Source organism: Podarcis erhardii, assembly GCF_964252035.2.
Source record: "Podarcis erhardii genome assembly, chromosome: 7".
Lineage (NCBI taxonomy): Eukaryota > Metazoa > Chordata > Lepidosauria > Squamata > Lacertidae > Podarcis > Podarcis erhardii.
The window spans coordinates 42,429,730-42,456,983 of NC_138511.1; the positions used below are offsets into that span (position 1 = coordinate 42,429,730).

The window sequence follows — 27,254 nt, forward strand, 5'->3', positions numbered from 1 at the left end:
CCTGGAGAGGGAGAGCGGTCGGTGCACACCGACCCCTCTCGCTCTCCAGGCTTCAGCGAAAGCCTGCATTCGGCCCATAGGACGCACACACATTTCCCCTTCATTTTTGGAGGGGGGAAAGTGCGTCCTATAGGGCGAAAAATATGGTAAATAGTGTTGCCCACTGTAGGCAATGGCACAGACAATATTCAGTGGTGCCTGCACCACTCATGTTCAGAATCGCAGTGATTCCTATTGCTGCCAGGATGAGTACAGCCAAGCTAATTCCCACTCCCCATCCATTACATGTATATTGGATGTAGCACACTTGCTACCTAATCAGGTATTTTAGGACCATTCTACAAGGCTAAAATGTTGCAGGGGTACTCTTTAAATCAATAGTCTGGTCAATCCATTGGTGGTGGAAAGTCCTGCAGCTGCCATTTTGGCTTCTGGGAATGTGCGAATGTGTGTTTCTCTATGGACAAACAGGTTTGGTAAGGTCTGTTGAATATCCTCTGGCACTATAAATTTGCTTAGCAAAAACAGCCTTGCTGATTGCAAATATTAGATTCTTATGAAGATCTCTTATTTTCCCTTCTAGGATAAAGATAAAGTTTCTCTAACCAAGACTCCAAAATTGGACCGGAGTGATGGCGGCAAGGAGGTGAAAGAGAGAGCTACAAAACGGAAGCTGCCTTTCACTGTTGGAACAAATGGAGATCAAAAAGATTCGGATACAGGTAAGGGACTGTTTTATAGCTGATTTTTATAAGCCTTTCTGAGAGCCTCTTAGGCTAATGAGCAGGGTATAAGCACTTGAAATAACTTCGTATTTGCAAAATGTGGCCTCCTGTGTGGAATGGTGTAGGAGGAATGCCAAGGTCTTAAGCAGCCTTCCTCAATCTTGTGTCCTCCAGATGTTTTCGCCTACAACTGTCATAGCCTCCTGCCAGGATATTCATGCTAGCTGGGGCTGATGGGAACTCTAGTCCAAATATCTGGGAGGCATTAGGTTGGAGAATGCCGCTCTGAAGGAATGTCAGTCCTCTGGGTGCCTCCATTGTAACTGAGGTGGGGAGCAACTGGGGAGAGGAGCTTCTTGGTGGTGACACCCTATTTCTGGAATTATTGCTGCAAGTGGCTTGTTTGGCACCTATTTTGCTTTCTTTTGGCGCTAGGCAACTATTTCCTTAGTTTCCCAGACTTTAACTGCTAAAATGTGTTTATTTTGTTGCTTAGTTTTTATCTGATGTTCTGTGCTTATTGATTTTTAAAATTCAGTTACGCAGTTTTTATTGTATGAGTTATCCTGAGATTATATTGAAGGACAGCATATAAATTTTACAAAGAAAATAATGTCAGCCTCACTGGATAGATAGAAGCTTTTGACTTCAAGGGTTCCAATTACTTTTTTAATTACCATATTTTTTGCTCTATAAGACTCACTTTTTCCCTCCTAAAAAGTAAGGGGAAATGTGTGTGCGTCTTATGGAGCGAATGCAGGCTGTGCAGCTATCCCAGAAGCCAGAACAGCAAGAGGTATTGCTACTTTCACTGTGCAGCGATCCCTCTTGCTTTTCTGGCTTCTGGGATTCAGAATATTTTTTTTCTTGTTTTCCTCCTCCCAAAACTAGGTGCGTCTTATGGTCTGGTGCGTCTTATAGAGCGAAAAATATGGTAATTTATTAAGAAAGCTGTGCTGAATGACATGCTAGCATGTGCTTTTGACATATTGCACAAGGCGTCTTTCTTTCTCCTCAACAAGCTACATCTCTGTTCACTCTGTTCAACTTACATTGTTTGTGGCCTGGACAGACACACCGACTGTCCTAAATAGTATGCTTTAGGAAGTTTAATGTTTCATAGTAGTTGGATTTACTACACTTTTGAGCCCTTGCTATGCAAAATTCTGAATTCACAACATCAGTTTACACTTTCTTCTCTCTGTGCCACGTCTTACTGTTTAAAGTTTAAAGTTATGTTGGTATATATTGTAAGGAGGGTCTTGTTGGAAAGAGGAACCTAAATTTATAGTTTACCAATGGACTCCCACTACCAAGAAGAAGCCATTTGCTTAACATTTGCACACCATATGCAAGTACCTAATCTGTGCCAGGGATATCAATATGGTGGTAATTGAACATTGGATACAGTTGAAAAGGTGGTGATTGTTTGTTTTGTAGGCAGTGGCTGGCAGTTTACAGGAGGAGGGAGTGGTGCCAGTATTATGTGTTTTGATACATTTGTAGTTATCATACACTTGAACGTCTTTGCTTCTGGCATTGTTGAAATACACTAAGGTGTGCTTGTTCTTGCCAGAGGAATGGGGCAATTTACAGTGCTTTCTTCTTGTTTTGGTCTATGCTAGCTTTCTCCAGTCTGCTGTCCTCCAGATGTTTTGGACTACAGCTCGCATAATCCTTCACCCCCTTAGCTGCACACATTCACTTTCTTGACCCATGGACGTATCTGGCAACTGGATCTGGGAAGCCACCTTCAGTTTTATGTACCCAACATCCTCCGGAGTAACTCATGCCAGTCAAATTGTAATATTGTGGAAAATAATGCTAAGATCTTCCATCTTCTTGCACAATAATTTGAGTGCATGTTCTGCAGTCTTCCTCTAGGCTGAGCTTAGGGCAATGAGGTTGGCATTCAATACCCCTGCCAAAAGAATGAGGAAGAGCTCCATTTGTTGGTCAGTCCAAACATATTGGTTCAAATAGAGTTCCAGCAAACCCTACCCCCAACTTAATACCATGTTAATGTCCATTTTTTTCTGTTTTTTGCTTGGTTTCTGGTATTGGGGCAAAGCAATATTTCTGATAGCTGCCAATTTATAACTTTCAGGGATTATTTTTTTTGGGGGTGGAGGAATTAAGTTGCACTTCTCTCTCTTCCCCCCATCTCCCATCTCAATGAATTTGTGTTTTGTTACCAAAACAGCGCAGCAGTAAAGTACATCTGTCACCTTTTGCTTCTTACGATGAGTGTGCTGCATAAATAGTGGGCAACACAGGAAGGCTGTTGTCAGATGTATTTTTACTGTTGCCTGCACTAAGAAGCCACAGTTGGCCCCATTATGCTGAGTGCAGTTATCAACATGGCTAGATGTGTCTCACAGATGACTAATCATTCCTATGATGCAGTCTTCCCCAAGCTGGTGCCTTCTGGAAGGTTTGGATGGGTGGGAGTTGTAGTCCAAAACATTTGGAGTGTACCAGCTTGGTGAAAGCTACCATAGTGCATCCTTGTTTGTGAAAATGCTGCCTCTGTTATTCAATGTCTCCAATGACTTCTTTTTCCCCCAAGTGTAAAATTTGCTTCTAAATATATATAAAGTGGGAATTAGGAAGTCTCACTTGATGCTAGATTTTCTCTGTCCCTAAAAATCACAGTAGAAATTGGTGGAGCCCTTAGTATAACAGCAGGTATACTGGGAATTAGAGGTGCCTTTAGCTGTAAGCCACTATGTTGGGCATGTCAGTCCTCAGAATATAAGGTCGCCACCTTCAGGGTGACAAGTTTCCCAAATGTCATGGTTAGTAGGAGGAAGAGCATCAACCCCATCCTGCTTTCCCTATCAGTGCAGTGTAGGGGCCTTATGCCAATACAGTGGTGCCTCGCAAGACGAAATTAATTCATTCCGCGAGTTTTTTCGTCTTGCGATTTTTTCGTCTTGCGAAGCACGGACTTTGGAAAAGCTTCAAAAATCACCAAAGTCTTCAAACACCTCAAAAAAGGCTACCACACCACGTGCTATGAGTTGCTCCTCGAAGTGAATGCACGGTTTTAAGAAAAAGGAAACAAACTTGCAAGACAAAGGAAACAAACTTGCAAGACGTTTCCATCTTGCGAAGCAAGCCCATAGGGAAATCCGTCTTGCGAAGCAACTCAAAAAATGAAAAACTCTTTCGTTTTGCGAGTTTTTCGTCTTTCGAGGCATTCGTCTTGCTAGGTACCACTGTATTGTGTTAAGCTGCTTGTGGGCCCTCTCATTTTTATGAGATTTTTGCTGTGTAAGCTTGCAGGGTTGTGTGTGTTAAGGCAAGTGAGCAGTGATCTACAATTTATGCCGTGTCTAGGTAGCCAAGCCAAAAATTATGCTTGCCAGGACGCTGTGCCCCTCCTCTGGTCTCTGACCTTATGAGGTCAGAAACAACACCTATCTTCATGTCTGGACCTGAGAAGGGAGATAGTGATCATACCTGTAGTTGCATCAGGCTTCTACAGCCCAATGTAACTGCTGCAATGTTCACTATTCCCTGTTCCCTGCTCTAGCTCCAAATGTGCAATTATGGGAGGGAGAGAGAGCAGGAGATAGTTTTTGTTCCTGGCTGCCAGGGTCCTCTTAGTGTTGACACCCAAAATACTGAGCTGTTCTATCCAACTTAGAACTGGAGTGGGGTCTTGGGTTTCCCCCACTGTTGCACTGTGCTTCTTTGTACAGTGCAACTGCAGGGAATATTTCAGACCTTTCGAAGCTGGACAGGAAGACTGGAGTTATTTGATCACAAACATGGGCTGATGGAACACTCAATACAGCAAGCAGACTTGTGGACCCCTTAAGGATGCAGACAAAACTAGGTCTCATTTTTTTAAAAAATTGCCCCAGCCCACATTAGAGAAGGGAACGAATGCTACAACTTCTCCTTCACCCCCGCCCCGCAACTTATACTAAATCAGTAAAGCCCAAGTCCTTAGATTCCATAACTTCAAGAACAAATCATGACAAATCAAACTTGTGAAATAAATGGACACATGAGAGTGAAGTTTGCCATCTGAGTTGATTAAGCCATTGTCTCCATGGCTGCTAATCCTGGGATGACAATCCTCCTCCTCCTTCTTCTTCTTGTTGTTGATTATTTGATTGTTACACAAAAAATCTTTAATAAATACAGTGGTACCTCGTGTTACAGATGCTTCAGGTTACAGACTCCGCTAACCCAGAAATAGTACCTCAGATTAAGAACTTTGCTTCAGGATGAGAACAGAAAACCCGCAGCGGGAGGCCCCATTAGCTAAAGTGGTGCTTCAGGTTAAGAACGGACCTCCAGAATGAATTAAGTTCTTAACCTGAGGTACCACTGTACTAATAAAAAACCCAAAGTGAATTCAGCACTTGATTTGTTTACAAAGAGAGAATTGGCACTGATGTCATTTGAAAAAGGAGGGAATACTTAAGGATTAGAAGAACTCTGGGTGGAGATTGCTCTTGGAGCAACTCTATATGGCTGTTGCTTCTGGTGTATGAATAATGCATGGCTGCACTTATGGTCCAAAAGTGGGCTATGTGTTCTGTCCATTGTTTCCCTGATGTGACAGATTACACATGGTTCCTTCTTTCTTGTTTATCTTACTCCCGTGTCCACTCATGTGATAAACTACAGCAGCCTCCAGAGCTCTTTCCTCCACTCCTAGTGGTAAGATGCAGTTAGCAGGCATCTGTTCACTGGAAATGTTTTTGAAGTCACTCCCACTCCTCAGCTTGAGCTGAAAACATGTAGGACACACAGGAAGGCTGATGTGTTGAGGAGAAATAAGCAGCTTTATTATTGAGCTGCGTTATTTACATCTCAGTGTGATGATTTAGAAGCACATTCTCAGCATGCTAAACAAAAGCATTTCCCCCACTTAGTGTGACATGTAGAAGATGGCCTGCACACAGTGTTCAAGCTCATGTTACACTATCATTTTTTATTACTTGTAGGACAAATATCATACTTCTTGAACCCATTCAAATAGTCAGGTTTATAGAATCATAGAGTTGGAAGGTACCTTGCAGGTCATGAAGCCCTGCTGGTGGGAAAAGCACACTGCAGCATCCCTGATGTCTGCTTAAAAATCTCTAAACTAAGGTGAGTCTGCCACATTTAAAGTCAGTTGAAGCTTCAGATCTTTGTGCTGCAAGCAAAGCACAAATGTTGGTGATGTGTTTGTTTTAAAAGGCAGACCAGTATTATACAGAATGGTAGAGGTGGCATCTTTTTATTGGTTCACAGAATTCCTGAGATGGTTTCCTGCCTTGTTCTATATAAAAAAGTGTAATCTGTTTGGGATACCTGATACAACACTCTCTGTTTTGAAGGAACAGTCCATAGTCTACCTGATATTTCCCTCTTCTGACAGGTCTCACATTTTGTTCCTCTCATTCCCCCCCCCCCCCCAATGCCACACCCAGCAGCCTCCAAAGTGTGCTAGAAACATTGGCCGTTCCCCATTTTGGGGAACTGTATTCTGTATATAATTATGTATGATGCAGCCAAGACAGAATGGAACAAGAAAGCAGAGGCCAAGAACATATTTTAGAAATCCTTTCTCACTAATGCGGCCCCAGGCAGCTCTTTGGTGCTGTGTTGAGACAAGGGCTTGGAGCTCTTCCAAATCTAAGCTCTGCACTCTTCAGATCACTAAATCTGGTGATGGGGTGTCTCAGCAGCAGGAGCCATAGTAGAAGGGCTTTGAAATGACCTGAGTAATGGTAAAGCTGCTGCAGTTGGTCAGCAGGGGAAGCTTCCCAAAATTCTGTCTTTGCTCTTGTTGGCTGTAATCTCCCGCCTGATTTTTTGTGAGCTGCTGGCTGAGTCATGGATCTGACTGAAGGTGCCAAACTCCCCCTCCTAGAGCTGTATGCCTTCTTCCTTTCTGTATATCTGTATTGTGTCATGTAGTCGGCCTGCTTCTACAGTTTCAACACATGCTATTTAGTGGTTGGTATGCTGTTTCAGTTAGGCCACACTGAATGCTTTTAATGTATGCTCTGAATTCCCTTGAGTCCTCTGTTTCTGATGGTTGGAAGATGCAGCTATGGCTTTCTGAAACTTGACTGGGTTGCAGGGCATAGAGCATGGATGGAGAACCAGTGGCTTCTAGGTGTTTTCAGACTCAACTCACATTAGCCTCAGCCAGCATGGCCAGTGGTAAGGGATGATAGGAGTTGTGGTTCAGCAACATTTGGCGGTCCATAGGTTATTCACCCCTGGCATAGAGAGAGGCCTGTTTAATATTAAAGCCTTCAGGAAATTGGCCATTTTGAAGCTGAGGAACAGAGCAGCTTCTCAAAGCCACACACAGGCTACCATATTCCTTTTTGCTCCTTTCAAATGAGAATAATATGGCTGCTGCTGTTACAGAGGGAGGAGAAAAAGTGTGTGGTAGACTTTGTGAGAAGAAAGCCTTTTCTCTTTATGGAGGCCCAGATGGTGGTAGTGGGCAAATGTCAAGTAATTATGGGAGACTGTTTATTTCTCTCTATATTAAATATTTATATCAAATATTGATATGCCACCAAGCCCTCCCAAGGTAGCTTACATAAAACTCTTAAAATAAGCAGTTTCCTTTAAAACATAAAGAATTGTTTATTTTTTCAAAAATCCAGTGATACAGCTAAAAACAGCAGCACTTTAAAATATTATGCATCCTGCTCGCAGCACTCATAATAAAAATACTGAAACAAGCCTTTGCAAATTCTTAGTTCCAGATTGCTCCAAGGTAAGCTATTGTGATCTGATGTCTAGGCTTTTAGGGGAAAAAAAATTAAAAAAATTGTCCAGTAGCACCTTAGAGATCAACTAAGTTTGTCTACCTGAATCTAGGCTTTTAGGGTTTAGTCTTGTATTGAGAATGCAAAATGGGTTGCAGTGTTTAACAATTAAATCCTTGCAACAATACTTTGAAAATTGTCATTCTGTTTTGTAGAGGTAAAATGACTTTTCTTAGCTACAAGGGTGCTCCATGTTTGAACTGTTGTTTAAAACTAGGGTCCAAGTTCAACATTCCTGCCATTGGCTGCTATTTAGTAATGTTATTTTGAGGGGGAAATGAACTTCAATGGGACTTCTCCCTACCACAGTTTTATGGGGTAAAGGAAATTCACAATACTAGAGAAATAAATAGAAGATTCCACATTTCCTTTATCTGTCACCAAAACATCTTAGGGAACTCTTCCAAATATTAAATCATTCCAACATCTCTCCTAAGATGCAAGTGAACAGCATGTTATGGGCAGTCTTTGGGTCAGTCGAGCTTGGCTATCTTTGGAGTGGAATGCAGCAGTTGTTTACCAGCACAGTGCAAGATTTCACTGTTGGTTACTGTAGGAAGGGAGAATCCAATGCTCATTCGAAACTGGGGGTGTGGGGAAATCTTCAGAAGGCAGAAGGCAATTTAAACCCAGTGTGTGGTAATCTGAAAACTGCTGCCCTTAGATCCATCTGTGGAAGATTGATCATTAACCTGCCTTTTTGCTGTCATTCTAGCAGCTGCAGATTCTGCCCTGTCATTAAGCTGCTATGTTTTAAGCTGCTTGGGTGGTTTTATGCGCGCGCGCGCGCACACACACACACACACACACACACACACAGACACCTTGTCTTGTTTTAACTTTATTCCTATATTCTGCAGTTCCTTGTTAAGGTAGAGGAGGGAGTAGATGATGCCTGACTCATGATGTTTGTCAGAGGTGCATAGTCCTTGCAGTGTGATAGCAATGCTGATACTGTGAATGTAAGAGATTGTGTTGCTAGCCATGGTCATCTTCCTGACTGCTGTAGCAGTGCATTCAAGTTGTGCAGTCCAAGTCCGGAGTCTTCTTTGGCACCAGAGCAAGAGAGAGTACCATAAACAAGCACAGGTGAAAATAATGGAATTTCCTCAAAACAAATAATAAAAGGTCCCCCAAACCTCACACTGCCCGGCTTCTCATCTGTGCAGCTACCATGACTAAGACTTAGTTTAGGTGGAAATAGCCAACCTGTGTTTGGACTGTGCCACTTTAGGCAGCAGGGGTGTGTGCACATGACAGTATGATCCTTCATACAATCAATCAATCAATCAATCAATCAATCAATCAATGCATTCATGCACATAAGAAAACTATCAAGTCAAAGAGAATGACAGGCTTGAACATTCTTCCTGATATACCTGCAGTCTAAAGTGGTACAGCCCAGCCACAGATTTTTTTTTAACAACAACAACAACAACAAAAAACCTCATGAGGACTAGACATAAGTTTTGGTTACCTCCCAGCATTGGACATGTTCATAAAAATTGGAATTTTGCATTGCACTTTACCCAGTACATACATGTGATTAGGGAATTTGTGGAGGACACTTAGATTCTTGACTCCAAGTGATGAGAAAAATGTTTTCTGCTTCTTCAAATACAGGCCTTTCATGCTGCAATAGGATGTAAGTTTCCTCTGAAGTAAAGAACCGTAAAACACACCGGTGGTCTCTGAAAGCAAGCCTTGTATTTTCACTTATCTGTCTTACTGCAGTCCACCTCTGTTCAGGCTCAGGAACAACTTTTCACATACACAATCACAGTAATCCTTAAAACAATCTGAATGACCAGTATTATCATCTTCATATTGCACATGGGAGACTGAAAGGAAGTGCTTTGTCTAAAGCTAAGGGTTCATGCCTGAACTGAGATTGGAACTGAGATGCACTGATGTGATCATGAGATACTGGGTTAGGAGACCTGACAGGCGGCTACAATGAAGCACTAGAACTTACTGCAATGTGTTGCAGGCTTTCAGATAGACTTCTTCACATCATGAGAGCCAGAAAAAGTCTGTTGGTACTTTCATGAATACACATATGCACATCGTGTGTCAGATTCCAGGACTAGGAACCATATTTAAATTACTTTAGAGTCAGTATTGTTGTTTTTGTTGTTTGTTATTACTATTATTGCAAAAGTGACACAAAGTGACTTACAATGCAATAATAAAAACCTAAAACCAGTTACAGCAAACATACGTATTAAAAGCAAAAGATTCCCACATCCATGATACGACCAAAAAGACATGTCTTATAGAATCTGTCCACTAAAAGAGGCCACAAGTATTTGAAATCCGTCAAATAAAGAGCAAGGTCCATATCAGTTCATAGTCAGCTGTTGAATATTTTCCCTAATAAATTCCATGGAAAACTCTGAACAAAATCAACTTTGGCTACAGTGTTATATTTACGATATGCCATTTCTGGCATCAGCAGCTGCTCCTGTTGAAGTGATGTTACATCTTCATGGCCCTGCGAAGCACCAGATACACTAAGGAGAGGTGTTGCCTAACCCCCAGATTGTCTTCATTTAGCAAATAGGTGGCACTGAATCTTTCAGGCTTTGAAAGAACAGGGTTATATTGTGACCTACCTTGCTCTACACACCTGATCACCTTTGTGGCATGAAGAAAGGCAGGTCTAGTTGACTCCAGTGTCTTTACAAAACACTGCTGTGTTTCAGCATCCACTGTGTTAATCTTTAAACGTGTTTGTGATGCTAATTAGTGGATTAGCAATGCGTGATGAGTCAGATGAACTGTCAGCTATTATTCCCCACCCCCACCCCCCCATCCTGGAATATGAACATTGTTGGGTTGCTTAACTGGCTGCTGCTGATATAGGTTGAACTGGCTTCCATGGGAACAGGCTTGTTAGTCACAAGTTGCTTAATTGGCTGGAGAATCCGTGAGAATTGCTGGCTTATTGAGAAATGTCTTAGTGTATGAAACTGTTACTTGTTTGCATTTCTGTTGCTGGCTTTAATACCATCCGTGCAGCTGTGGACTCCAATGGGCTGTTCTGCATTGGGTCTTTATTTGTGTAACTTTAGCCCTTTTGCTTAAGGGAAAAAGCCAAGAGACTGTCCTCACCTAGCAACCATAGAATTAAATGAATGGGGGGGTGTCCTTCCGAGCCGCACCCTATAATGGTAGTACATTGTACCTAGTCTAGCACACATCATTCTTAGAAACTGCAGCACTAGTTACTCAGCCATCTGTGAAATTTGGCATTGAGGATCTGGCTTTGGGGGGGGGAGGGGTGCTGTCCTGTCGTTTTGGCCCTGGCAACTTCCTTTCTGAAAGGAAGAAATTGAGAGCAAGCTTCAGGGACCGAGAAATATATCCATCAATACTAGCCTTTCCTTGTTGACAAATGCTGTTATGAACAGTGTCAAATACTTCCCAGCCTGGTGGGTTGGTTTAGGGATAAGGAATAGAAATGACTTCTTTTCATTTCCTGATGGGCAACAGTAAAAGTATGAAAAATATTTTAAATTCCTTGGCAACAAAATAATTTTTAGGAGACTGGGCAGGAATAGAAAGTATGTCAGAAATATTTTCATGCAACTTGTCCCTAAGGAGGGAGTGGAAACCTCAGACTCAGAGTCTAGAAATGGCCCTTCAGCCTTCTCCATGTGGCCCTGTAGATGCTCCCCAGTCCACACCCATTACTGGCCCTGCCCTGTGTTCTCCTTGATTGATTTTGGCTGACTGGAGTGTGTGCTTGAATTGTGATAAGGCCTTGCTTGCCGGCCCGGATGAAAAGGTGTGAGGGGTGTGTGGAAACCTCTGACTTCTCTGTGGCTGTATGTGTAGCCTGCTGCTCAAAGGCAAAAGTCATACCTGTTGCTCACTTTAGCCTCTGTCTGTGGTCATCACTGTGAAATGCTGTCCACAAGTGAATTCAGCTGTTGGAATGAAAAGGGTCCCTCACCACTGCCATACATTTGTGAGTACAAAACATGCCATTTGACCCACACTGTTTGTGGAACAAACCACAATTGCAGAGAAGCATTTTCCAGCTGTTGTGATCACAGGAATAATTTTCAACTAACTCTATCTGCATTCAATCAAATGCTTCCCCAATAGCAACCAGGGCACATATCATTTTGGATGTCTGAATCCTCCCTAAATTATTGTATTTGTGTGTCTGGGGCTGCATTGATCACTCTGAATTAGACAAGAGCTTGAAGAAGCCTCTAAATGGGACCACGGGGCTATCTAAGCTGTGAAGGGTGGTTGTTGTGTTTTTAAATAATTTTTATTGACATTTCCCCCCCAAAAAATCCATTAATACAATAATACTTCAAGCATCATATAAATCATTTCTATCCCAATTTCCCCCCATCCCCCTGGACTTCAATCAACTCCCATTCTGGTTTATTTTCATATCACCCCAGTTCTTGCTATTTCCCTATCGTATCCTAATTTGAACTTTATAATCTTTTAATAACAATTGATGCTACTATTTGTAAGTGTTTACTCGAAACTTACTAATGAGTCCAATTCCTTATATTGTTTTTGTAAATAAGCCGCAAATGGTTCCCAGTCTTCCTTAAATGATTTTTTGTCCTTATTTCTTAATCTGTCCGTTAATTTTGCCATTTCGGCGTATTCTGTAATTTTTCTTTGCCATTCTTCTTTAGTTGGTACTTTATCACTTTTTCATCCTTGCGCCCATAATATTCTTGCTGCCGTAGTCGCGTACATAAAAAGTCTGTGTTTCTTTCTTGCCAAATCTTTACCTAAAATTCCAAGCAAAAAATCTTATGGGGATTTTACAAAAGTTATCTTGAACATTTTTTTCATTTCATTATATATCATTTCCCAATAACTTTTAGCTATATTACAATTACACCATAAATGATAAAAAGTACCTTCCTTTTCTTTATACTTCCAGCATTTGTTGGAACTTGATTTATACATTTTAGCCATTTTTCTTGGCGTAATATACCATCGATACATCATTTTGATGTAGTTTTCTTTTAGTAAAATACAGTCAATAAATTTTAAATTTACTGTCCATAATTTCTCCCAATCCTCCAATTGTATGTTATGTCTGATATCCTGAGCCCATTTAATCATTGTAGATTTTACTTCCTCGTCTTTAGTCTCCCATTCAAATAATATATTATAAACCTTTTTTAATAGTTTAAAATTTTCATCTACAATTTCCTTTTGAAATCTAGCTGTGAAGGGTTTTTGATTTCACTCAGATGCCTATTAGAACAGTGAGTTTGGTGCCTCTTCATCTTTGCTTTAAATTGGATTTACAGGTAATCTAAATGGGATAGCGTGAAAATCTATGCTTGTCATCCCTGTTTTGAATAGCTTGGATGAGGAATTGCAATCCTTTTTTCTTTTACTTTTTCATGTGTGTTAAGATAACGTGCAGGTCACCGGGGTCTAACATGGAGGAGGCATTTGAGTAGGTAACACTGAGATCAACAACTCAGCTTTGTTTTGTCATGAGGATATCAGCCATGTACTACATAGGTCTGATGGTGGAGGAGAAACATAGGAGACAAAATCCAATTTTTAGGAGCCTGTATTTAATTTTCAGGCATGTTGGATTTTTTCCATAATTCACCTGTGCATGTGAAGCATTTGAAGATTCTGCGCATTGCAGTAGGAATCATAACTACCTTCAAAAGCACCAGGATGGTTAGAACATAAGGCATATACGTAATCATAGAACTGTAGAGTTGGAAGGAAATTTGAGGGTCATCTAGTCCAGGGCCCTGCAATGCAGGAATCTCAACTATACCATCAAACAGGACATCACCTGCAGATCCTGCAGTATAATTTAGGTCAGACCACACCTGGAATACTGTGTCCAGTTCTGGGTGCCACAATTTAAGAAGAGTATTGACAAGCTGGGACATGTACAGAGGAGGATGACCAAGATGATAAAGGGTCTGGAAACCATGCCATATGAGGCATGGTTGAGGGAGCTGGGTATGCTTAGCATGAAAAAGAGGAGACTGATAGCCATCTTCAATATAGGAAGAGCTGTCACATGGAAGATGGAGCAAGCTAGCTTTCCCCTGCTCCAGAGGGTAGGACCTGAACGAATGCATTCAAGTTACAAGAAAGGATCTTTCTACTAAACTTCAGGAAGAACTTTCTGATGGTAAGAGCTGTTCAGTAGTGGAATGGACTCCCTCAGAAGGTAACAGACTCTCCTTTCTTGGAGATTTTTAAGCAGACGTTGGATTGCCATCTGTCAGGGATGCTTTAGTAGAGATTCCTGCATTGCAGGGGGTAGAACTAGATAGTTTGCAGTAGCTCCAAATCTGGGAGAGTTTTGTACAGTTAATACCAAATGGTTAATACCAAATGAAAAACAACAAAGCCTGCGGACCTGATGGGATACCTGCCGAAGTCTTCAAAGTGGACAGAATTGAACTTACACAACAACTTCACAAGCTCATCGGGGGGGGGGGGAGAGAGAGGAGATCCCAGCAGACATTAGGGATGCCAAAATTATCCATCTCTTTTAAAAGGTGATAGAATGGATTGTGGACACTATCGAGGCATCTCTTTGTTAGCTGCGGACAGCAAAATTCTTGCAAGGATCTTAGCAAACCATCTCCTAACAGTATCTGAGGCTACCCTTCCTGAATCCCCAAATGGTTTTTGACCTTCTAGGGGGACAATGGACATGATTTTCACTGCTCAACAGCTTCGCTTCAAGAAAAATGCAGAGAGCAAAACAACCCCTGTACATGGTATTTATTGACCTGACTAAGGCCTTTGACACTGTAAATCATAATACCCCGTGGACTGTCCTTCTGAAAATTGGTTGCCCAGATAAATTTGTGAACATCCTTCGGCTCCTCCATGATAATATGACAGCAACAATTGCAGATAACAAGGGCTTTCAACGTGAACCACCCACAGTGGGATCAGGTGTTAAACTGGACTGCGTTATTGCCCCAACTCTTATTTGTTATTTTCATCACCATGATCCTACACTTTGTCGAAGGGAAACTCCCCACCGGAGTAGAAATCATATATCGGACAGATGGAAAGCTCTTTATTCTCAGTAGGCTGAAAGCAAAGAGTAAGGTTACCATAACTTCTGTCATAGAGCTTCAGTATGCTGATGACAACGTAGTGTGCGCACACTCAGAGGATGACCTCCAAACCATCCTAAATATCTTCACTGAAGCTTACGAAAAGCTTGGCCTGTTGCTTGACATCCAAAAAACAAAAGTGCTGCACCAACAAGCACAAAACAACCCCTCTGCAGCACCACAAATCCAACTCAGTGGTGTAACGTTGGAAAGTGTTGATTGGTTCTTCTACCTGGGCAGTTATCTTTCCACAAGGGCTGACATTGATGCCAAAATCCAGCATCGCCTGAGCTCTGCGAGTGCAGCTTTCTCCTAATTAAGGTAAAGAATGTTTTAGGACCGGGACATTCACAGGGAAACAAAAATGCTTGTTTACAAAGCTATTGTACTACCAACTTTACTGTATGCTTGTGAAACATGGAGCGCTTATAAACGCCATCTCCAACTCCTTGAAAGATTCCATCAATGGTGTCTCTGATAAATTTCACACATCACTTGGGAAGACAGGCGAACTAATGCAAGTGTACAGTGGTACCTCTAGATGTGAACGGGATCCGTTCCGAAGCCCCGTTCGCATCCAGAAGCGAGCGCAACCCACGTCTACGTGTTTGCGCATGCGCGGGTTACGATTTGCCGCTTCTGCGCATGAGCATGACGTAATTTTGACCGTCTGCGCATTTGCGAGTGGCGAAACCCGTTACTTCTGGATCGCCGCAGCACGCAACCCGAAAATACCCGGAAATTCAACCCGAGGTATGACTGTACTGGAAGAAGCAAAGATCACCAGTGCCGAAGCAGTGATTCTTCAACATCAACTTCATTGGACTGGTCATGTTCTTTGGATGCCTGATGGTTGTCTTCCAAAGCAACTACTCTATTCCGAACTTAAAAATGAAAAGTGTAATGGTGGTCGTCAACAAAAGAAGTTTAAAGACTCTCTCAAGGCAAATCTAGAAAAAAGGTAGTATAAAAACCTACAATTGGGAAACACTGGCCTGCGAGCACTCCAGTTGGAGAACAACCTTTACCAAAGGTGTCATGGACTTTGAAGACACTTGAATTCAGGCTGAAACGTGCTAAGATGATGAAACGTGCCCATTTGGCAAACTCTCACCGTTATCAACTCCCACACAGAAACCTATGTCCCCACTGTGGAAGGACGTGTAGATCCAGAATTGGCCTCCACAGCCACTTACGGACTCACTGTTAAGACCATGTCCATGGAAGACAATCTTACTCGGCTACGAGTGATCGCCAAAGAATAAGAGTGGAGATTCCTGCGTTGCAGGGGGTTGGAGTAGATGACCATTTGGAGTCCCTTCCAACTCTACAATTCTATGAGTCTATGATTCTATAACTATTTGTATTTCTGTTAGAGAATTTGTGTGAAGCTCTTCTGTTTATTAATGTATTTCAGGGCAACTTTTCAGGTTTCCTCTTTTCTTGATATCCTTCTCTTCTTTCACCCCCTCATTTCTCCTTCTCAAGCAAACCTACTTGGCTCACCAGCCTGGCCCCCATTTTCAAACTGCTAGCTCTCCCATATCAACTACTGACATGTTTGGCAACTTATTCCATTTGATTGGTCAAGCATGCTCTAGGCTTGTCCTTCCTCCCCTGTCAGTTACTTTGTGCTAATTATGTACTGCTCTTTCAGTGTCATTGCATGTTCCTCTGGTCCCCAGCCCATTTTCCTCCTCCTGCCTTTTGTATATTGTGGTCATATGTTTGTGCATTTTACATTAACAAGCTTCAGCAATCTCTGTTTGCGTTCTCCCTACATGCATTCCCTTCCTGATTTCTTGCACTATGCATGGCTGCCCATAGAAGCTGGAGCTCCAACCCACACATTGCAATTCTGCAGTTCCCCCCTCTGAGCCTTGGATGTGCTCAGGTAAAACCCACTTCCTTCCATCTGAACTGACATTTGCTAAAGCACAAGCATTTTTATGTACTTCCATGCCTACTGTAAGGATGAGTCACACTCTGCATATGAGACTGTGAATAAGAAACGCAAGGCCTGTCTTGTGCTTCCTCCCAGGGGCACAATCTATCCTTCCTCACTGTCTGTGCAATTCTGATTTATTCTTATTGATCCTTTGTTTGGCTATGTACTTGGGAAGGCACTCTTCAAAAATGAAAGTCTTTTAACAGGACCAGGAGGTGGTCCCTTCTCCACAGTATCTGTAAGATATTGTTTGGGGTATTACCTGCCTGTGCATTTCTTGCCTTGTCTCTGCAATGATGCTTCATCTCTCCCCCCCCCCCCCCCAAGTCCCATCTTTTGTAATGAGTGGAATGCTGCCTTTGGATCTTCTCTACCCTGTAGTCTTAAGAGATCAGTATCAAACCCACCCCCCTGCTATTGCATTTAAGCATTCCTCCTTCCATACCCCATCTCCTCAACCCTGAGCTTCACCTGTGATTTAGTTCACTTGTGCTAAAAATGAAATTGTAAATGTATTGGTGTGGGGGGAATTTCTGGTTAGATCTAAACTAGACTTATGACTACCGATTCCAAATTAAAGAAAGTCTGTTTAGTGCATAACCTGAAATCTAATAGAAATCCCAAGAACCATTTAAATGTGAGCGAGCAAAGGTTTTACTGTCCTCAAAATTATATTTGTGCTCTCCTCTTTGATTTACATGTAATAAAAAAAAGTTAAAAACAAATTCCTATTTCTCCACTGTAGAGGAGCAGCAGAGTTGAATCTTGAATTCTTGGCTTGTGTACATTTTTCATGCCAATATTGACTTAGGATGAAGTTGCATCGAGGAAAGAAAGAAAAGCCACTGAGCTGGAAATAATAAGCAGAGCTTGAAAAATCCCAAGTGCCTGGTTCCTAGAAATTTGAGACTGATGCCTAATTTTATTTCTGGCTTCTCCAAAGCACATGTTGGTGCCAGGATATTCAGCACTTAAAGTCTGCATTCCTGAGAGTGGCAGGCTGTCCAGTCCATGCATGGCCCCAGCAGTTTGTGCATGCTTGTAACTTCAGGTTAGGCCAGGCCTATTCTACTGTTCCTGTCCACGCCTGAAGGATCAATAAGAGTAAATTACAATTTTATAGACAGTGAGGGAGCATGCACAAGTTAGGTTTACCTATCCACATTGCAGAACAGAAAAGTTGTGGAATCAGCCCAGCCTGTTTAGTTCCTTTAACACGATCCATGCTGTTCCTTTTACTGATGAGCCACATGGATAGCTCAGGAACAAAGTATGCAGAGGTACCTTAACCAGAAATAGAGAATATCAGATTAAATTTCAGTGGTGGGGAATTATAAGAAATATCCCTGACTTGGCTTAGACTGGGGAAACTATGCTTTTGCATCTGTTTTCTGGCAGGGAGATTACTTTGCGAATGAAGCAGTTTCCTTGATACGTAAAAAGCCAATAACAACTAGAATTGAGTGCCATGTCATTGGCCTTGTTCCTCCATCTGTGCTGTCTTTTGGTCTGTGCTTGCTTTTGCTTCTCTTGTGCCTATAAAATGGACTTGAGGCACGTGCATGTTTCTGATTATGATTGCCCAGTATAGAAGAGATGTGGATGACATTGCCCTAGCAATAGACAGACAGACATATATATACACCATATTTTTCACTCTATAAGATGCACCAGACCACAAGACGCACCTAGTTTTTGGAGGAGGAAAACAAGAAAAAAAAATATTCCGACTCTCAGAAGCCAGAACAGCAAGAGGGATCGCTGCACACTGAAAGCAGCAATCCCTCTTGCTGTTCTGGCGTCTGGAATACCTGCGCAGCCTGCATTTGCTCCATAAGACGCGCACACATTTCCCCTTACTTTTTAGGAGGGAAAAAGTGAGTCTTATAGAGCAAAAAATACGGTATATACATGGTTCTCATTTATTCAGTGTAGGGAACCTTTGGTAAATTAGTCCTGCTGTTTGTTTATGAAATAGATTCCAAGTCACAAATGTTGCTGTAAGGAATTATGAAATAACTATGACTTTTCAAAAACATCTTCAGCTTCCAGTTCTGCAAAAGGTAGAGAGTAATAAACCAGCCAGATAACAAGTTAAATCTATAGTACTGTGTTTCCATTTGTAAATCTAGTGAAATTCAGGAAGGCCTGTTCAAACTCCTTTTTAAATAGAAGTTGTGGGGGGAGGGGTCACAAAGTAGAGAGGATGTACACATTTTTATCACAGATCTCCTGCAAATCCTTCAGTATATTTTCCAACCACTAACTATTTCCTGTCATCTGCCTACCTTCTAGGAGAGTAGAGTCTTTTCAGTTGATTTTTCTGTCTCAGTTTCTAAACCAAACACAAGAGGATGACAGCACATCCTCTGCAGTTTCTAGTCAGCTTTTCCCACCCCCTCTTTTGTCCTTCCTGTTTACATACATACTTGCTTGCAGGCCAGCTATGGGTCTTACTGTTACACTTAGTTGACTTTGCCAAAACTTTTCTGAGTGACTTACAGCAGACTTAACCCCTTGAATCTGAGGACAAAGTCCAATGTTTTCCTGTGGTTCTTCCACACAGGACGGATATAAATCCAGATTTAAAAAATGCTTTTCAAAATTTAAATAGGATCATTCAGATTTCTCAAATCTTCAGTTATAGAACATGTATACTGTTTGAAAAAATATAAATTTAATACAAATGTGTTAAAGCATACACGTAGTATCTTACAAATGAATTATGACCACCTGACAAACATACTGCATTAAAAACTCCTTTTTTGGAGGTGGGGAATGGAAATCATGGGCACAGTGGAATACTTAATTCATAGGTATACAGGAAACTGGCTTATATTGAGTCAGAGAATTGGTCCATGTAGCTCAGTATTGTCTACACAGACAGTGGCCCTTCAGGGTTTCAGACTGGAGTCTCTCCCAGCCTTACTTGGAGATGCCAGGAATTGACCTTCTGTGTGCAAAGCAGATGCTCTACCAGTGAACTGTGGCCCTTCCCTGAGGTTATTGTTGTGGGGTGTGTGTGCTGACTTTTCTAATTCCTGCGGTCCTGGTCCAGCAAGGGTTAAAACAGTTTAGTAAGTCTAGAATAGATAGAATTTAGTAGGTCCTTGGTTGAGAAATGGGTCTGCCTGATCAAACTGTCCTCTGCATCTTTCTTGTGTGTCATGTTAAGACCAGAAATCAAGCAGAGTGATCAACATATGCCCTATCTCTTTAACTGAGCACCAGCATTTTGAGGTCAAAGGGGCAGTATATTTCATATACTTTTTCCTTCTCCAGGGTCCCAAGCATTCCTAGTATAGTTTCACTGAGCAGTTTCCATGATTTGCAGCTCACTAAAATACAGATCTCCTGAGCCTGAAAGTCCACTTCAAATTGGAAACACAATTTGCCACATGAAGCAAACTATGCAAGTGAACCAGTTTCATTTCTCTGGATAGTTTATTCTAACTAGAAAATATGTAGTTGTATTTAGAGCACTTGGAGTCAGGAGCTAGGTCATGGTTAGGCAAACTAAGGCCCAGGGGCCAGATCCGGCCCAATCGGCTTCTAAATCTAGCCCGCGGACAGTCTGGGAATCAGTGTGTTTTTACAGTTTTTACATGAGTAGAATGTGTGCTTTTATTTTAAATGCATCTCTGGGTTATTTGTGGGGCACGGGAATTGGTTCGTCCCCCCCCCAAAAAAAATAGTCCGGCCCCCCACAAGGTCTGAGGGATAGTGGGCCGGCCCCCTGCTAAAAAGATTGCTGACCCCTGGGCTAGGTGAATGAACAAAGGCAGATGATAAGCCTGACCAGAGAGAATAGCTTCACAGATATGGAACTAGGCAGAGAAAAGGCAGAGCAAAAATAGCCTGTCCCAGCCAATCAGGAGGCAAAGCTGAATTTGTAAAAAGGCAGAACCACATATCATTTCGCTCAGTTTTGCTGTACTGCAGTACACCTTATAGTTCAATTCTAAAAGGCTTTTCCCACTCAGATACACATCTGATGCTATCACTGTTTTCCCTCTGACAGAGACCCTAACCCTTCCCATCACAAGTGGTGTAAGCTGCTCCTTAGCTCAAGGTGTAACCTTTATGGTACCTCAAACTGCCACCAATTCTCCAGACACAGTGAGGTAAATTTGAGTTAATTCTCTCCCTCATAGCATCATTGGAGTGGAGCATTTCTCCTCCACTAATGATGTACGCCCTTTTGAGCTGTCTCTCTCCATTTCATAGGTAAAGAAGGTGAAATGCCAAAAGAGACAAAGAAGATGGTAAAAAAGTTGAAGCAAGCACATGACAAGGCTAGGAACCAGATTCTGCATTGCGTTTACTGTAACCACAATATTCCTTCCTATGAAGGATGTAAATTGAGCATCTCCCAAAGTCTGCATTCACTCAGTCAGGTCCATCTGTCTAATTCCAGCATGTTAAAGTGAGAGTGCGGAAGTCTCTTCAGTTTATTTTTATCCCTATCGATTTCAGGCTTCTAATGTTAAGTGTTCCACAGAGGAGGAGTTTTCTACAGTTGCAGAGTTGGTAAGATTAAAAATTTAACAGTCGCAGTCAAACTTCAGAGGCAGAGTTTTTGTGCGGAGGGGAGGATGACTGTGGGCTCGCTCTGACAGCCCGGTAGCATCTCAGTAGTATTAATGAAAGCATTGGTGTTCTAATTATATACTCACTTTGTAGGAATATGCAGAAAACAGCCCTTCAGCATCTATTAACCTTCTACTTCAGTTTGTTAGTATTTTGTAGATCTTGGGTAGAAGGGTCTGTCTGGGATTTGTTGGATTTCTTCTGTTACACAAGTATCACCAAGGAAAATCTTACCTTCCTTGAAAAAGTTACATAGGTGAAGAAAATGCTTGCTGCTTTTTTCACTCTCGTGGCTCCTATTACTCCTATTACTCCTATTACTCCTATTTTTCCCTGATCCAGGCACTGGCAACTTGACCGCAGCACAGACACACATGCAGAAAATATATGAGCTGGAAGACTGTAGCTCACTTTCATTTCAATATACAGACAGTCTAGCGTACTCTGCATGAATGATCATTCTCCCCTGAAAATCTTGAAAGATGTTGAAAAAACTTACATTGCTCTGCTTCTGCTGAGTGGCTCCACTTTTGTCTTTCTTGTCCTGATAGGTGGCACATAGACAGAGGCTTCGGTGAGCTGTGTAATGATTTGCATTGAATCAGGTGTCTTTGGTTAATTGCCCAGTATACTTGTTTTGTAATTGTCCCAAACTAAATCTTCTCTCCAGTGAAGTCATATTCCAGTTTGGGTTTAGATTCAATAGGAATTCTTTGGAATATACATTATTCTAGAACAGTGTTTCCCAACCTTGGGTCTCCAGCTGGTTTTGGACTACAACTCCCATCATCCCTAGCTAGCAATACCATTGGTCAGGGATGATGGGAATTGTAGTCCAAAAACAGCTGGGGACCCAAGGTTGGGAAACACTGTTCTAGAACATACTTATTTCCTCCAATAAGTGTGGGTGCTCACCCATAGCCCTGGAGGCATGTTCCTTCCTAAATATTTTCTACATGGTTCAGAGTCCCCTGCAATCTGTCGCATTAGAGGATATGAAGGGGTCTATTTGGAAATAATTTCAAAGAAATTATCCACCATGATCTGGATGCCACAGTTAATGCAGATCAGTCAAGGGATCTGCTCGGGAAACCATCTGGTTCAATTTTGTTGGGTGATTTTAATTTATTAAGGAACAAGAATCTTGGCTGAATCCAGCCAACCACCTGTCTTCTCAGTCACTGCCCATCTTGGCTTATTGCATCTAGCAAGGAGCATCTAGCAGGGAGGGAGGATTGGCTGAAACCAGGAAATAACTGTTATAGAGACAAAGAGAAAGAAATTCCAGCTACCTTTAAAGGAGGCTGTAGTAAAGTACTCCCAAAGAAACCTACCTTGGACTCAAAAGCTGAGAATAGCTGTTGGCTAACATTCCATTATTGGGTGAGGTGCTTAAGAGGGTAGGTTGTAGCCAGTTCCAAGGACAAAATGTATGAAACCAATTTTCTCACTCCATTTCAGTAGGGTTTCAGATACAGTTTTGTAATGGAAACTCTTGTTTGCTCTATGGTATTACTTTTGACAGGAGACAGAGAAGGAGGAGCATAATTCTCCTAGACCTCTGAACAGCTTAAAGTACCATTGACCATGATATCCTTCTAGAGATACTGTCAGAGTGAGTTGTTGCACGATCCAGTCATACCTGAACAGCTTATTCCAGAAGGTGGTGCTTAGAGGGCTTCTGCTGCATTCCATAGCATTTATGCTTTGGGGTCCTTAGGATTTCATGTTATTCCCCATGCTTTTTAACATCTTCATGAAACTGTTGTCATCTGGAAGTATAGTGTGAGGCGTCATCTATCTGTGGTTGGCACCCAGCTCTACATTTCTTTTTTATCTTATGTAGGTGAGTTGGTGGGAGTGCTAAATCAGTTCCTGGAAGTGGTAATGGGTTAGATGAGGACTAATGAACTGAAGGACAATCTAGTCAAAAGATGGAACTAAGTGATTCATCTGCCTAAGAAAGTGGTGTTCAACCTTTATAGAGTTGGCTACATTTCCCCTAAAGAATCAGGTTTGTAGTCTGGGGCACTCATTGATCCAGCTTTGTCATTGGATCCACAGGGTATCTGGCCTTGAGCACTTTTTATCAGCTATTACCCTTCTTGGACTGATAGCCTTGCCTCAGTGGTAATCTTCTGTTCAGACAGTTGAAATGCATTGTATGTAGAGGTGCATTTGAAAGTGGCTGGGAAACTTCAGTTAGTTCACTATATGGCTGCAAGACTGCTAACTGGGGCAGGGTAATATGAGGCACATCATTCCAGTGCTTTGCCATCATTGCTATCACACAGTCTGTTTCTGGGCCCAATTCAGTATGCTAGTTTTGACCTTTAAGGCTCTTCATAGTTTGGGACTAGGGTACCTGAAGGACTTTCTGTCTCCACATTCACTACCTGGACTTTAAACTCTTATTCAGAGGGTTTCCTCTGAAGACTACCATAGAATGAGGGGGATTTTCCAGTGGTGACATTGTGGCTGTGGAACACCCTCCCCAGAGATAGTAATCTAGCACCTATCTTTCAGCACCAGGCAAAGACCTCCCCCCGCCACCGCCTTTTACAGTGGTACTTCGGGTTAAGTACTTAATTCGTTCCGGAGGTCCGCTCTTAACCTGAAACTGTTCTTAACCTAAAGCACCACTTTAGCTAATGGGGCCTCCTGCTGCCGCCACGCCACCAGAGCACGATTTCTGTTCTCATCCTGAAGCAAAGTTCTTAACCTGAAGCACTATTTCTGGGTTAGCGGAGTCTGTAACCTGAAGCGTATGTAACCCGAGGTACCACTGTAATCTGTTTTAGTTTTGAGCCATTTTCACTCTCTGCAGTAGTGCCTGGGGTTGACTGTGTTTATAATTTTATTGGGTTTATGGTTGTGGAATTTTAAACATTGTTACTATTTGTGAGCGGTCCTGAGAACTTTTATTTTATAGAATGGCCTATAAATACTGCAAAAAAATAATAGAAAGTTATGGTTGTGGTTGTGTGGTGGTAAAGAAAATACTCTTCACACATTCTTCTAGGCCACATTTTCCAGGGTTTAGTCCTTGCTCTGGAAGCAGGTATTGGAATCCCCAGTAAACTGTGGCTTAAAGAAGCTGGATGTTATTTTGGCCTCCATAAACTGCTTATGCCAGGGTGGTCTTGTTAGCTTCTGTTGAAATTTATGTCTACAGGCTGGTCATTAAACTGCCTGCAGAGTGCAGGATGAATTGGGGAAAGAGTTTTTTTTGATACAGAACAGCAATATGTTTCTTTAAAAAACAACAACAACAACTTAAAACATCAAAGGAAACATCCCAGGGAATGTACCTGCCTTCCCCTTTTGGTGTTGCAGTCCTGTATATGCAAAAATAAAGTAAAAAGTAATAAAAGGAACAGCTGACTGTTGCCATACTTAATAACAGGAATCTTTCCCCATGTTTAGTACTAGCTAAATGACCACAAAGAATAGAAGAAAATGACCAATAAAGGGGTTGTTACTAATGCACTCTAGGGATTGGTGCAAGAAGCAACATTTGGTATGTACAATATAAAAATGGGTCAGGAAAGGGCTGCATGGTGGGGAGGCAAAACTTTGCTGACTAACAGATTTTAGAGCTTTCGAGGCTTAAGGACGTGACAGAATTGGGTAATGGCAGAGAAACAGGGACAGAGGATGCAGGAGCTGTTGGAGAGAACAGTGTACACCCATTGTTCTTGCTTTGTTTTGATCAAGTGGCAGCCCAGGGAAACATCCAAGTGTGTTTAGCGGGGTTAGATCAAGGAGGCCACAAAAATGATGGCTGCTTTGACAGAAGATATTCCCCTCTCCCCTTCCAGTAGGAAAAGGGCCCCAGAGAGAGCACGTAACAATCTTATTTTTTTATATAGAAAAGGTGTATATACCCTGCTTCAGCAATCTCTCAAAGCAGCTTACAAAAAGCAACATAAAATGCATAAGCTAGCACACAAGTAACATTAACTGGAGACATAGAAAGTAGACCCAGAAAAAGTACTACTTCGTACAGCCCCTTGTTGTTTATGGAATCCATTGCAACTAGATATGGTGGCAGCCAGCGTCACAGGTGGCTTTAAAGGAAGTCTAGACAAATTTTTATTGAGGATGATGGGGATTTTTTATCAATGGCTATTTGTTAGGATTGCTATGTGGAACCTCCATTTTCAGAGACAGTCTGCCATTTAATTCCACTTGCTGAGGGACAGCAGTGGAAGAGCTGTTGCCTTGTGCCCCGACTACTTGAATCTTGTAGACATATATCTGGTTGACCACAGTTATAAACAGGATGCTGAACTAGAGGGTCTGATCCAGCAGGGCCTTTCTTACATTCAGTACAAGAAGCAGTGTAGATACCTACAAAATGGCAGCGAATATCAGCAGCCTTCCCCATCATCACCCCAAAGCATTTATGAAGTTGGCAAAAATGAAAGTGCTGAAGGGAGGGCTTTTTATTTTTGTTCCTAATTTTTAATGGAACCACCCCTGGTGGTGGCTGAGGTACTGGAAATTTGAGGCAAGTAATTGCAAAGTACAGGCTATTTCCCAACACAAAAGTAATAAAGCCCTTCTCAGGCCCTGTAAGAAGGAATCCAGCAGGTTTCCGTTCCTGTCCTCAGCCAGCTATGATGGGCTGGTAAGTGGAGCACAAGATTTCCACATCTCTTTTAAGTTATTTGATCTCTAATATATTCAAGTGTTGACTTTTTGGTGTCTGAATTGTTGTAACAACCATTCCTCTTTGGGGCATGAATGAAAAACTTTTCCTCTATAGAAAGTAATTCACATTTTCAGCCCCTGAGATCTTGAACCATTTTTGTATCAGGAACAGAGTCTGCCCCACCCCCACCCCCCATGCTAAGTTCACAAGTCCATCTCCAAAACAAAATAAAAAAATTCCTTCCAGTAGCACCTGGTATCTGAAGAAGTGTGCATGCACACGAAAGCTCATACCTAGAACTAACTCAGTTGGTCTTTTAGGTGCTACTGGAAGGAATTTTTTTATTTTGTTTTGACCATGACAGACCAACACGGCTACCTATCTGTAACAAGTCCATCTCCACTGAGTCTGAAATATGTTTATATTTTTTGCAGTGTCACCCTTGTGTGATGACGGTTCTTTTTTCTTTGTTTTTTTAATAACAGAACTGATGCTATGATTCATGCTTATGAAAAGGCTGTGGTCAGGTTAAACTGGTCCTGGTAGCCTAGACTTCATTTCCTCAGTCAGCATACACCTCTGGATATGGCCACAGCCTAGTTAGGAACAGAGTGCTTGGAGGTGGCCTGGTGGGGAATGGTGTTCAAACAAACTCCAGCTATCCTTTCTTTGGCAAAATAGGCACCCAGGGAGTGTAAAGAGATGTGACAGGTAGCATCTGGAATCTCAGCTTCTTAAGTGACATTTTTTGAGGGGAGAGCTAGATGTTAAACAATGGAGGAAAGTGTTAATTTGAGATGGTGCAATAGAACCGAGTAAAGCCTGAGGTTGGCTGTCTTGAGAGCAAGCATTTTGCTTCCAAGGCATTGCATTGCCAATACTCTGGGTTCAGGAGTTCACATTTATCTCTTGACTTCATTTTAGTCAGGCTATTGAAGACCATCTGTCCACTCACATGGTTTATCCCACTGAGGCTTTTGTTTTCAGAGAGAAGATGTCAACCAAAAACTTGAGCTATTTAAGCAGTGTTGTGTTTGGTATGTTGCTGGCTCAACTGTGACTTCGCTGATAAGGCATCCAGACACAAGCACAACTATGCAGTGCCCTGGTTTATTTGGTGCCCTAGTTCACTTTAGCCACTGAAATGAGGCAGCACTCCACCAAGACAGGTTTTGTCACAAGCAGCATTTTTATAAGACATCGAGGGGGGAGCACAAAGTCAGAATAGCCCATGCTATTCCAGAATCAGAGCAGCATGCTCTTTCCCAGCACAAGATCTTTTTGCTCTATCTGTAGTTACGTTGTACACTGTGGATAAATATTTGTCAGTTAGGATATGTTGTGGAAAGGACTGAACCAATGAAGAGGGGAAGAAAAAAAGAGGCTGTATGTTTCTTTTTCTAATAAATTTTATTTTATTTTACTTTTTTC

The 27,254-nt window shown here is 41.9% G+C and overlaps 1 protein-coding gene across 3 annotated transcripts in view; it reads left to right on the forward strand.

The window, feature by feature from the left end:
- ANKRD11 (ankyrin repeat domain containing 11) overlaps positions 1–27,254 on the forward strand; it is a 192,683-nt gene that overhangs the window by 135,023 nt on the left and 30,406 nt on the right. For all 3 annotated transcript variants that reach the window (XM_081868368.1, XM_081868370.1, XM_081868369.1), the window contains exon 4: positions 584–722. In XM_081868368.1, the coding sequence (XP_081724494.1) occupies positions 584–722 (139 nt within the window). The remainder of the gene's footprint in view (positions 1–583; positions 723–27,254) is intronic.